Here is a 13,876-nt window from a genome sequence, read left to right on the forward strand (position 1 = left end):
CGATGTCCGTTTTTCACGTCTCACTTCATTAATCTTCTAATGCGACCACGCCCCCGCGCCGAGCGCGCTTTTGAGATTCAAATGTTTCACTGAAGCGCGCGGCTTTTGAATACGCCCACACAACAGAAGACAACGCAGCGAGACTGTTCTTCAAGTTTTTATTATTTTACTGTTTGCTTCGCGATGGGAGGAATAAGACATAATTCACCCCAAAAAGATGTGATGTGGTTGAGGATTTGAGATTTGGATTTCCTCAGAAAAAAGAATGAAGCACTTTATTCAGCAGAGATCATAAACATGAGTAAGTCTCTTTTTTATTGATTTATATACTTGTACTAGTTTTCACATAACGTGTAAACATTTTACTAGTTAGACTTGTTTCCAAAGACTTTTTCCAAACTATAATTCCTGACTAAATGTATAATCAAGTGAAATATTATGAAGTTTCAATAACAATATACACTACTATACCATTCAAAAGCTTGATGTAAATAATATAAATGTACCAATAAATGTAACTGTAACAAATGTAACAATCATTGCTGTTCTTTCAATTTATCCCCCCTAAAAAACCTAAAAAAAAATTCTCAGCTCTTTTCAACATTAATAATAATAATAATAATAATAATAATAATAATAATGATAATAATGATAATAATAACAATAAATGTTTTTTTGTAGAAAATAAGATTGTTAAAAGGATTTCTGAAGGATTGTGTGACTGGAGTAATGAGGCAAAAAATTCAGTTTGAAAGTCAGCTTTGATTTTTTCCTAATAAACTGTTTAACTGCACTCACAAGTGAATATTAAATTATGTTGTGGGATAATTAAATATATTCTAAATAAACTACAAACATAAAATTATATAGATTTATTTTGTCCTCACATTCTTTCTTGTAACTCATCCCTCTCAGTGACACAGCTGACTGAATGGCTCATTATGCAGCTCATTATGCAGGCCTTTGTCTTCTCAGGTGTGAATTCATGATAGTTGACGCCTACTCGCATATGACTTTTACCAACAAAAATTGTCTTAGAAAATTTTAAATCAATATATTGTTTTCTGTAAGTGAGTAAACAAGATGATTTTCACATCATTTAGAAAAAAAAAATTCTAGGCTACAAGCTCCAGTTCTCAAAATATCTGGGAACCAATTTTCTGTATGTGTTTTATTGCCTTATTCAAGTGATTTAACATTTTTTAGTTTTTCACTAACCACGCATAACATTTTTTTTTCTCAAAAACACAATCATGTACATACATGCTGCTCACATATTATTATAGCCTAGTTTTGTGCTGATTACAGTGAGATTAGACTTCAGCCATTTAGATATTTATAAGAAACTGAAAAAAGCACAAATGTCAGGGCATGACAAAACTTCTCCAGGCCCCAAAAATACCCTTAGACTCCAGAGGGTTAATACCTGGATGCCCTGAGCTGAGTGTAGCATGAACATGTGAGAGTTCTCTCTCGAAGAGCCTCAGTAACAAACAACTTATCCTGGGGGCATTCAGCCAGGGCATCTTGGTCGGTACTGGCCTGCTCAATCTCAGTAATAAAGTCCCACTGGATGGGTGACAAAATGAGAGCCAGGGCAATGACAATTTTTGGCTGATGGAGTCAGAATAACTCAAATTGCTGTGACAGAGCATCTGCCTTTGTGTTCTTCAAACCTGGTCGATAGGTGAGAGTGAAATCAAATCTAAAGAAAAACAGGGACCACCTAGCCTGTCATGGACTGAGTCTCTTGGCCGTTCTCAAGTATTCCAAGTAACGATGGTCAGTGAATGAATACCTTGCTTTCTTCAGCCAATGCCGCCATTCCTCTAGTGCAGCTTTAATGGCTAACAATTCCCTGTCACCAACATCATAATTTCAGTCTGCTGAGCTGAGTTTGCGTGAATAATAAGCACATGGAAACATCTTAGCGGGTGAGCCCCGACATTGAGATAGAACTGCCCCTATTCCAATTTTGGAAGCGTCAACCTCCACTATGAATGGTGAACTGGGGTCAGGATGGTGCAATATGGGTGCAGTGGTGAATCATTGCTTCAATTCCTGAAAAGCCTCTCAGGCAATGGATGACCAGTGAAGACAATTAGAACCCCTCTTCGTCATATTAGTGAGAGGAGCAGCTATGGAGCTGAAACCTTTGATGAAGTGACAGTAGAAGTAGGAGAATCCTAGGAAATGTTGCAGGTCCTTAATAGTAGAGGGTAGGGGCCATTTTTATCCATGGCCATGTCCTCTCAGCTAATCACGTAGCCCAGAAAAGAAAGGGATGTCAGATTAAACTCGCACTTCTCTGCTTTGGCATTAAGTTGGTTGCTGGATTAGGCATTTGTGAACAGCCCTGACATGTTGGATATGCTCCTTGAGGGATTCGGAATAGACCAGAATATCGTCAATGTATATGATGACATTCCTGTTGAGCATGTCCCTGAAAACGTCATTGATGAATGACTGGAAGATGGATGGACTGTTGACTAGGCTGAAGGGCATAACCCAATATTCATAGTGTCCAGTGGTCATGGAGAAGGCAGTTTTCCACTCATCACCCTCACGAATCCGAATGAGATAAGCACAGCGTAGATCCAGCTTGGTGAAGAATTTAGCAGTTCTCAATTGCTCCAGTGCAGAGGGTACTAAGGGTAGTGGATAACGAAATTTGACAGTCATTTCATTGAGGCCCTGGTAATCGATGCAAGGACGGAGACCGCCCTCCTCCTTCTTCACGAAGAAGAACCCTGTTGACGCTGGTGAGGTCGAGGGTTGGATGAAGCCTTTAGCCAGTTCCTCCTGAATGTAGTTGTTCATGGCTTCGGGTTCATGTTGAGATAGGGGAAATATGCGGCCCTTCAGAGGACTAGAGCCGGGCAGAAGGTCGATAGCACAGTATGAGGGTCTGTGAGGAGGCAGTTGTGAGGCCTTGGTTTTGCTGAATGCTTCATTTAAATCATGAAAAACACTAGGCAACCCCGGGTAGTCAGTCTCTAATGCCAACCGTTAGAAGATGAAGGGGAGTGATGCTGGGAATACAATTTGAAATAATGTACAATTGAATGGTCTCCTGATGAAGAATTCCCGTGGTCATACTAAGTTTCGCTGTCATGCAAGTTTTCTTTCCTGTGCCCAGGGGCCGCCTGTCGACCACCTGGGCACATGAAATGTCGAAATGTAGTGTGAGGGAAAACTAGTACTCTGGTGATGGAGCCCTCTGGTGGCCCAGAGAGGGAATCACAGAAGCGCTCTCCGTGATAGATTTGGCTTATACGGCTTATGCACCACTATACAAATGCTGAAATTTTATTATTTTATTATCATAAAAGCATTTTTGCTCCTAGATTAGACAAATGATTGTTTTGTGTAGAAAACGTGCAGACTGCCATCAGCTCTTGTTTGTTTTGTGACCCATTATGACTGATACTAAAGTTTGGGTTTATATTTTGAATGGGATGTAACTGCTTTCATGGACTGTTTTCTGCAATTAAATCCTTCACTTTGGTCCTCACAGAAGTCCTTCAGAAGGTATTTTAAGAAAACTTGCTTCCTCAGGAAAACAAACAAACAAACAAACAAACAAAAAACTTTCAAATATTATATATGGGTATAACGGAGTTCCTCATTCCTGGAACTTTAGTTCCAATTTGTGCATCTGGCTGTAAATTTTAAGTGAACTTATAGAAATTAATATGTGAATTGAGGTAATTCTACAAGAAAGTGTCCCTGGAACCACAGGAAAGAAGAAACCGTGTTCTTTCACAAACTTCTCGTTGTCATTAGAGTCATGGAAAAAAAAAAAGATATCTTTAAAACTGTCAATAAGTACAATTTGATGAACCAAATATTTCGTCTCACAAGATGCAGTGCATTTTCGTAGGGCTGTGACTTTTAATGATATGTGTCAACATTATAAGGGTTCCTTCTGTGAGCAAGATTTGTCATGGGGTCATGTTACATTTATATTTATTAATTAAAAAAAAACAAGAAGTTTGAAGAATAGATGGATGGATGAATGGATAATTAAATTATGCTGATTATATTAACTACATTTACATCAAATTTACATGATCCATTATTACATGATCCATTATGTTGTTATTTTTTTCTAGCTATTTCCATCACAGCCAAGTGTTTAAAAACAACAAACAGTTTTGTAAGATTTTATGTAAGCTGGCATTAAACTCACAGCTTTGCCTGGAAATCTTTTTTCCTTTGTCTCCTCTTTCATTCTTTTCATTTCACATGTATTTGCTCATACAAAAGGAGTAAGGTCACGTGGATTCAGTTTTTGATTTTCACACTGGATGGATACACAATTTTAAGTAAAATGTTCACGTGTGTGTGACCTGTCATTAAACTGTTGCTTATTTGACTTGTAGCATCCTCCACCACTGGCACCCTTGGTAAATAAGTGTAAAAAAAAAAAATGTGTTTGCTGTTCATCCTATTTGTCTTTCATTAAAGAAAATGTGCTCACCCTGAGGGCATCCAAGATGTAGCCCTTGAGTTTATTTCTTCATCTGAGCAGATTTAACATTACATCACTTGTTCACCAATGGATCCTCTGCAGTGAATGGGTTCCATCAGAATGAGAGTCCAAACAGCTGATAAAAAACATCCACAAGCTGCGTGTTTGTAATGAATGAAGCAATGCATCATGACATGACTTCATACCATTGCTTCCAGCTAAAATATGAGTCCTCTATAATATAATAAAATATTAATAATAAATAAATAAATCAACAAACAAATACATGTTTTAGTTCATCTATTAGTCTGTCTGAGCTGAATTAGTCAACTAGCTAAAAATCCCTCTAAAACATGCAATACACTTTTTAAGAAGGGTAAACATATTATATCCAATATCCATACAGCTACAGCAGATAGTCCTTCCTTTACTTTTCTTTAATCTTTTTTGTCCTGGAATATAATAAAAAACATCAATAATCTACCAATATTTGTATTCAGTTTTTTAAATTACATTGCTTTTTCTGACAGACAATGAGTAAAATAAAAGCTTTTGTATTTAAACTATGTGCATAATTTTCAGATTAGGGCCCCTGATTGGTCGGGTGATGTAGGATGTGCTCAGTTGTTCCTGTGTAACCTGAGGTAAATATGGAGAAAAAGACAGGTCTAGTTAATTATAGGTCTCTCATTCATGTTATTTATAGCTCACACGAGACTGCATACATTTCAAATGGACAATCACCTGCGGTGAGAGCAGTGGAAGCATACACCACACGATTGTTCAGTGGTTGCTGTGGCCGATACACGTTGCCAAAAGAAATTTTTGTTGGGAATCTAAGCAGCTGCAGGGAAAAAACAAGGCAAAAAAGTGTCACAAGGAGCTGAACTGGAAAATGATATGACAACATTTATCATTTTACTGATCGCGCTGATTTAGCAGAGGCACCCGTTTATGTGGTCACAAGCTCAGATCACAAGGGCGCTGCACCTGCTGCCAAAGGAATTTGGTTCAGGTGTGTAGGATTGTGTAAGAGATGAGTGTGATAAGAGGCAATGACAGAGGAAACAGAGGGTGAAAAGAGGGAGGGAGATGGGGGAGATGGAGGCTAGACAACATGACAGTAATATGAAAACAAGATAGTACAAATGATATAGGCTACACATCACCTGAGCAGAAAACACATATGGGCTTGTCAGTCAAGCAATGTTATGTAAGCAAATAGGAGATTATGAAACATACAGATTCCCTTTTGTAGGGTAGAGACTGGTGATGCATTTAAACAGTTATTAACACTGTAAGTCTTGCAAAGTTTTTTATATTTTCATAAAAAAAGTTCATTTGTAACAAGTATATATTTATAACACCAAATAAATTAAATTAAATAAACATAAATTAAATGACTAAAAAAAAAAAAAAAAAAAAAAAAAAATACCACACAGAATAATGCATCATCTATTTAAAAGAATTCTCTTAGAGCTTGGGCTATACTACTCCAATAAGTGACAGATTGTATTCTAGCCCCATTAATCCTTGCAGTGCTGCATTCTAAACAAACAATATAATGAAAAGACAGCAGCCAGAATCTTCTAAGATCCATTTCAGGTGTGAACCATTTTAGCAGCAGTGAAACCAGACATTAACAATCACAACGCACTGTATAGCTGGCCAATCAGCGTATACCTCGCATTTTCTTAGAATGATGAGCTTTGAAAAAATCAACGCGTTTCAGAAAGGCGGAGCATAGAGGGGCAAAAAAGATAAACATTATATGGAAAATAATGAGTTTTTGAACCTTAAACCTCATAAACACATGGCATTACACCAAATACACAAAATAATGTTCTTTTTAGCAACGTCATATGACTCCTTTAAATTAATGAATTTCTTTGAAAAAATTTGGGGGAGGAAAACAAGGGAGCATGAAAAATAAAAAGTTAACTCTGGGTAAAATTATCATTTTAACCATGCTAATTCTAGCTTGCATTGACATTTTTAAGTTGTCCCACCTCTGTATGTCCCGCTTAATTTTCTGAGCAATCCTAGACAACGAATCAGCAATTTTAATACCAAGAGAGGTGCACGAATTAGCAAAGACAAGGACACTAGGTAGAGAGGCTGCTTTAGTAATGCTATTAAGTGCCATTTAGGATGACTTATCCCGATTTATTTTATAACCAGACAATTCACACAGATTTATTTTATAACCAGACAACTCACACGGAACACACCACATCGATTTGATAATAGTGCCACCTATTGGTCAAACGTGATAAGCCAATAAATCACATTAAATCATTAAATCATAATAAATCATATTACTAGAGGTTGTATTTGATTTTTCAGTCGTTTTGACTAAAATCATCAAATGGCTTCAAGTAGTAATTTCTGCAGTTGTTCTGATGCTTGCTACTGTAGTGCTTGGGCCCATAATTGCTGCTTGCAGCTGTATTTTAAATTGTAATCATATTTCAATACACCCTGTTGAAAAAAAAAAAAAAAAAAACCATCATGTGCTGGTTTGGTATGTTTTGAAGCTGGAATGCCTTTTTGTTTTTGTGTTTTGTTTTTCAGTTTGGGCTTTGTAGATAATGATTCATAAAAGACCTTCGATCTCATAGAAAGTCATGGAATTATTTGGAATCAGAAATGAATTTGTCTGTACCAGATCTTTGCTGATCCTAATTGGGTCCTTAAAGATGGTCCAAACCACAGCTTCATCACAGGGAGGGGTGGTCAGTGAGCCATTGTACCGGTAGTACTTGCTGAGATCAACCCCCTTTAAGAGCTGATGCATAGAAAAGGGCTCCATAATTCTGACTTTGTCTCCTAGCAGTAAAATAACAATGAGACAACAAAATACAAATAATAGGCTATTTCAACAATACATTAGTAAAGGTGGGGTCTCATTAGCGAAATTTCAGCGAAATTTAAAGGACAAATAAGTTAATTGTCTATGAAATGCCGCACTTTCAAACCAAGCAGCTTTCTGTTCATCAATGCGGTAAATTCGCGTCCGCAAACTGAACCAGTTGCCAAATCTGCATGAGGAAATCTTTCGCAAAATTCTCGATTGAGTGGAATCCTAATGAAGTGACTGCATTTCACCCGCAACAAAATTTGCCAAACAACTGTAAATATATATATATATATATATAAGGGTTTGAATAAATCCAATCATTTATTTTCAATCTGTGGTGCATTTATAATGCAAATGTATAATGCAAAAATATACAGTTATTATATTATTATTAGGGCACAGTCGATTAAAATTTTTATCTAATTAATTACATTATGTGACAATTTATTAATCGAATTAGGCTCTATTCGGCTGACAGCTATTTTACCCTTTCTTGGTATTTTTTGGAGATAATCGGTAAAGCTTTCCCAGACTTGTGATGTCTCCTTTTGCTTTTCCTTTTCGTTGCTCTCCTGAAGGAAGAAAATAAATAACAATTGAGTGTAATTTATTGTTGTCAATTTTCCCTGATATCTTTAACAAACAGTTAGATTAGGTAACAACCAAATCTACATTGGGTACAGTTACAATAGGGATATATGGCAAAACGTTGAATACTTCCTCCATAAATTGTCATTTAAAATAGTAATACCCTCTAGTGGATGGACTCTGTAAATGCGACTCACAATAAAGAAGCCCATCACAGCAAAGCCATCTTGAACTTTTGCTGCGGTGCTGTCATTAAGATCACTTCTCCGGCTGACAATGTGCATCTGCATAGGAAAATATGACACCTGAGTGAAAATGCAAGCAACATTTTCAATGTCTGTCACAACTTGATCTTGCAGGCCTTATCTCTAACTTCTAGAGGCGATCTGTGTCCATTCAGAGAGTGCTCGGATCCCGGATGGTTCACCAGGTCCTTTCCACCCCAGTGGAAGTGGAACTGCAGGGCGGTGTATTTGTGCTTCAGACCTCCTCCTCTAACTCCCACTGCTCCTTCCTTCAACTCACACTCAACTGCAGGGATAGCATGCAGGAGAACACCGATAATACGTGCAGGTGTGTTTACTTATGTGCATAAAGTAGGCTTTATTCCTGATTCCACACCTGTGTGTCCGTTATTCTTCAGCATCTTCATGGTGTGAGGAAGACTGAAGTTAATCAGGTCAACAGATCCCAGCTCTTGGTTTTTAACGACTTTCTGGGTGTCAATGTTGATTGGAGACTGTTTACGCCCATTACATTTGGGATAGTGTTTGCCCCAATGTGGGAGCGAGTTTTCTTTAAATAAATAAATAAATAAAAATAAAAAGTACTTAATCAGGAGAAGACAATTTATTTACATTTCAAATTAACTATATAAACCCATAAAAATAATAATAATAATGAATATGACACAACAAAATGACCAAAATCTTACTAAAATTAAAATGAAAACAGATATATAAAAATGAAAACTAATCCAAATATTAAAAAAAACTATAAAAGTATCTAAATGATATTAAAATATGGCAATATGACACTTTTCTTTTATGTATTATGTTTTTCTATGGAAGTATTATTTTATATACTATATTACAATAGACATATATTGTCTCTTCATTTTAACTGGACCATATGCAGTCATGCCTGACAACTTGACAGATGTTTTCTGAATTTTGGATTCATAAATATGAAGGTAGAGATCACAAATTTATTTGGAAAGTGAATAGACTTATTTTGTTTTAGCCTTTATTAAACTATAATACATTTTATAGTTAATCAACTGAACAATTAAATTTTTTTTGGCCTTTTTAAAGCATTTAGCAGACAGGACAGTAGAGAATGACAGGAAAGCATGGGGTGGAGAGTTGGGATTCGAACTTGGGTCGCCGGAGGTGCAGTTGCACTATATGTCAGTGTGCTAACCATTAGGGCAGTGGATCCACATTTTCCCATGGTCATCAAGCCGCAACCCAATTTAACGTAAGACATTTTTTATTTTTTTAATCATCTCGCATTTCCATTGATATAAATGGCTGACATTTAATAAACTGCTGTTAGCACCAGGGCATCGGAAATTCTTTAAGGTTGCCATGTTTACTGTTTGGCATGAATACACTTGAAGACAGCAATATGTAGGCTACTACTATGAAAAGAAGAGGCAACTTTTCATTTTAACTGGACAGCAATAAATAGAGTCATTTCATGCAGCTTGACAATTGTTTTTAATATAATTTTGATATATTAAAATGAAGGTAACATTTAATGATCTTCAAGTGTTTTGGAGATCACATATTTCTTTGCAATCTGATAAAGTTTATTCATCCAAATGAAACTACAATGATTTTATTTGCATCTTGTTAAAGGGTTACTCCACTGCAAAATGAAAATTTTGTCATTAATCACTTACCCCCATGTCGTTCCAAACCCGTAAAGCTTTGTTCGTCTTCGGAACACAATTTAAGATATTTTGTATGAAAACCGGGAGGTTTGTGACTGTCTCATAGATTGCCAAGTAAGTAAAAGTGTCAAGGTCCAGAAAAGTATGAAAAGCATCCACATAACACTCCATATTCAAAAAATAACACAACCCCAACAATAAAAAATTACTATAAAAAGGTGGTCAAAATGGTGCTACACTGATTTGGAGAGACACAGAGGAGAGGAATTGTTGAATAAAGTTGTTCTTTTTGTTTTCTTCACATACAAAAAGTATTCTTGTTGCTTCATAACGTTACGGTTGAATCACTGATGACAGATGGACTATTCTGACAATACTCTTCATACTTTTCTGGACCTTGACAGTGTAATTTACTTGGCAGTCTATGGGACACTCTCAAGCCTCCCGATTTTCATCCAAAATATCTTGAATTGTGTTCTGAAGACGAACAAAGCTTTTACAGGTTCGGAACGACATGAGGGTAAGTAAATAATGACAAAATTTTCATTTTGGGATGGAGTATCCCTTTAACTACAAGTCATTATTCTGAACCATTTACACTGATTTCAATTTATGAGCATTCATGTGTCATTAAAACTGATATTAACAGTTGATCCCTGATAAATTGCTAAAAACCCTCAAAATAATCAGCTTACACTATATCAGTTATCTGATACCTTCTGTGAGTATTGTCTATGAAAGGAAGACAAGAAAATATTTAAGGATATGAAGCACAGGGTTTTCTGCTCTGTAAACATTTACTTCTGTAAAAAAAAAAAAATATATATATTTGTTATTCAAAGTGATGGAAACTGATAGACAAAAATAGAAAAAAAGAAAAATATTCTTATCCTGTTGTTGCCTTTTAGGACAATATTAGTACAGCGTGAAAGTCTGTCTGCCATTTTGAGTTGGCAAAAAATTCCATTTCGATCTCTTCTTAAACCACTTGACTGATTCACAGGAAATTTTGCATGTATCAACTATAGACACCAATGACAAAAGTTATCAAAGGAATTTTAATTAGTCAAATTGTTAGAAGATACAAGTCAATTCATTTTGTAGCCATGGCTCCATACACTTATTAAACTATATCTTCTAAATCATTTGATTGATCTTAATTCTTTTGATAACTTTTTATCTTGAGAGTTTCTAGATGACATATACAAAATTTGGCATTAATTGGACAAATGGTATAGGACCGGGATAGGTAACTGGTGGCCTGCTGGCCGTATAGTGCAGGCCTCTGGATCATATTATACTCAAGATGATCAATTTTAGAACATTTGAAAAGTAAGTCACGGAAAGATTGCTTTCGAGTATAATGATTGCTTCATGACCAGTTTGAAAGTTCTGGGCAACTGCCACTAGGAGGAGAAATGCGACAATCGTATCCAAATGTCGGAGACAGAGGAAAGGCGCTTCACTCTCTTCAAGATGATCAGTGAGCGCGGTGTGGAGCAGAGCAGATGTTTCAGAGCAGACCATGCACTTGTACAAATGCGACCACGTCAAATTTTAACATTCTCAAAAAATGGTCGCAGTCTAGGACCCTGTTAGGGTTTCTTAAAAAATCTTTAATAGTATCAAATTTAAGATCATAAAAACTCTTAAATGGTACAAACAAGTCTTGATTATGATTTCAAGATGTCTTAATTTTGGGCACGGAAAGACAAAAGTTGTGATATAACTTAATATGACGATTAAACTTCAAAAGGCTCTGATTTCACTGAATAAATATGAGCGCTGCACATTTCAAAGTCACGTGCTACGCTGCTTTGTTTACAGCCATTACCAGGGAAACTGCTATATTTCTGCCATTCCAAAAGTGCCTCCTGCTGGCAGATAATGAATTTGCATTTTCAATGAGATGCCAAACTCTGCGAGGTGAGAGAGTAATATCTTATGACAAACAGTATCGAAAGCTGAGCTGAGGTCAAGTAATAGAAAAATGTAAAAACTGCCCGAGTCACCAAAGAGTGAAAGATCATTGACAACCTTTAAAAGAGCAGTTTCAGTGCTGTGCTGTAAACGAAAACCAGACAGAAAAATATCAAAGAGATTGTTGTGGGCTAGAAATGACTGCAGCTGAGAGACAACAGCCCTTTGCATAATTTTTGATACAAATGGCAAGTTAAATATTGTATGGTAGTTAGGTTTCCAGGATCCAAATTAATTTTTTTGAGAAAAGGGGTAACAGCAGCAGTCTTGAGAGAAATCTAAACAGTGGAAGAAATAAAGGACATGTTGATGAGATGTGAGATAGGGGCAGAAATGACAGAGGTACAGTGTTTCAGGAGGAAAGCAGGTGCAGGGTCTAGTCGGCTTGAAGAGGAATTTGATATCTGGATTAAATCGGTAATAAGAGGTGGATTGTCAAGGAAAAAATAGTCAATGATTGGGTAGACTGAGTTTGCTCACAATTATAAATAATCAGTTCCTTATCAAAAGTCTCAAATAAAGCATCCAACCTTCCCTGAAAGTTTCATATTCTGAAATATTTAGATACATATTTTATTTAAGGGTAATGAAAATGTTATATTGCTCACCACAGCCAAAATAGCACCAATCTAAAATAAATTTGAAAGAAAAAGGAAAATAAGGTCAGCTCTATAAACTGCTTTAGACTCTTCTTCACACTCGGTTGGGTTGAAAGTGAGAGACATGCCAGAATTAACTGTTAAATCAACTAGTGTGTACATTTCGTCTGATACCTATGTTCTGGGATGTGTTGTTCTTAGAATAAAAAATAATATGCATGAATATATTTATAGTTCTATTCAGTGACAACCAAATTAAAGCTGATTCAACCAACACAACAAGAAAGTGACAGAAAATACTCACCTTTTGCAATGCTGAAGTCAGACAATAAAATAACAACCACACATGTCTTGAGAAGCATCTGCTTGTTAGAAATATGCATTTTAGCATATCTCCACATTAAATCAGAAGATATTTAATATTTTGTCCATAAAAATGTTTCCTGCGTTAGACTACATGTAATTCTAAAAACATTTTAGCTACTGAAAAAAGTAGAAAACATTTAGTGAAAAAATAAAAATTAATGGGGCAACTTACCATTGCACAAGCTACAGTGTCTTTATTTTAATTTTATTTTTTTTAACAGACCATAGTATACAGTAGCAATCAGTTGGGCTATTCAGGCTGTCATTGCCTCTGAATGTTTGTATGTACTAGGCCACAGAGTGAAAAAAAAAAAAAAAAAAGAATTTCCTGTAAAGGAAATGGGTTAAGGTTTATGAATTCACACATACAGTTCCACATATACAACATTTCACATTTAATTCAATGTGTTACTTGCCTTTTCTTTGTAATTGTTTGTGAAATATATTACCAATGATATGTTTTGTTAATTCTTCACATGCTTAGTCATAACAAACAGCTTATTTTAGTGCACTCTCTCTACATGACTTGTAGAGAAGGGAAGAACTTTTTCCACTCTCTAACCAAGTTTTCACACCTTAATGAGGTTTCTGCTTTGTAAGCAGAACAAAGTGCAGTTGTTAGTCATTTAGTTTTAATAATCTGAATGAACAGTGTGTTTAACAGACACAACTGCATTGGAAGCTAAAAACCAGACAGTGTATAAAAATATGTATGAATTAATATGCAGATGTTGAAGCTATTTCTTCATTACTTTCCTCCATTTGAAGATTACCAGTCGTACTACCAGACAGCAGTGCCTTTTGAAGTATAGCATGTGCAATGAACACTACTACAGTATTTTTGCATCTCATCAGAAGACTGTGATAGCTGTCATTTCTTGCATTTGTTCAATTTCCCAACATAAAATATGTCCCAAATTAAAGTGAGTTTACCCAAAAAATTGAATTATGTCATCATTTGCTCACCCTCAAGTTGTTCCAAACCTGTAGGAGAATATGGGTAACCAAACAGATAAATACTCACAAAAAACTACATAGTATGGAAGAAATACTACTATGGAAGTAAGTGGTGACTGTAAACTGTTTGGTTAGCCATATTCTTCAAAAATATC

General features: G+C 35.8%; 1 protein-coding gene across 2 annotated transcripts; it reads right to left on the minus strand.

Moving 5' to 3' along the window:
• Window positions 1-4,838: 4,838 nt before the first annotated feature.
• si:ch211-173d10.4 (carbonic anhydrase 14) lies at window positions 4,839-13,756 on the minus strand. 2 transcript variants are annotated; one of them, XM_042767155.1, is made up of 10 exons: window positions 12,937-13,756; window positions 12,703-12,760; window positions 12,408-12,428; window positions 8,544-8,717; window positions 8,296-8,453; window positions 8,120-8,206; window positions 7,822-7,906; window positions 7,140-7,303; window positions 5,219-5,318; window positions 4,839-5,113 (listed from the first exon to the last, which is right to left on the minus strand). In XM_042767155.1, exons 1-10 carry the CDS (start codon window positions 12,937-12,939, stop codon window positions 5,058-5,060), a joined length of 906 nt encoding a protein of 301 aa, XP_042623089.1. In that variant the 5' UTR covers window positions 12,940-13,756; the 3' UTR covers window positions 4,839-5,057. The 2 variants fall into 2 exon arrangements, with proteins under 2 accessions (XP_042623089.1, XP_042623088.1); XM_042767154.1 differs by having other exon boundaries at window positions 12,703-13,756.
• Window positions 13,757-13,876: the final 120 nt, after the last annotated feature.

This window comes from Cyprinus carpio, chromosome A12 (genome assembly GCF_018340385.1).
Source record: "Cyprinus carpio isolate SPL01 chromosome A12, ASM1834038v1, whole genome shotgun sequence".
NCBI classification, from domain to species: Eukaryota; Metazoa; Chordata; class Actinopteri; order Cypriniformes; family Cyprinidae; genus Cyprinus; species Cyprinus carpio.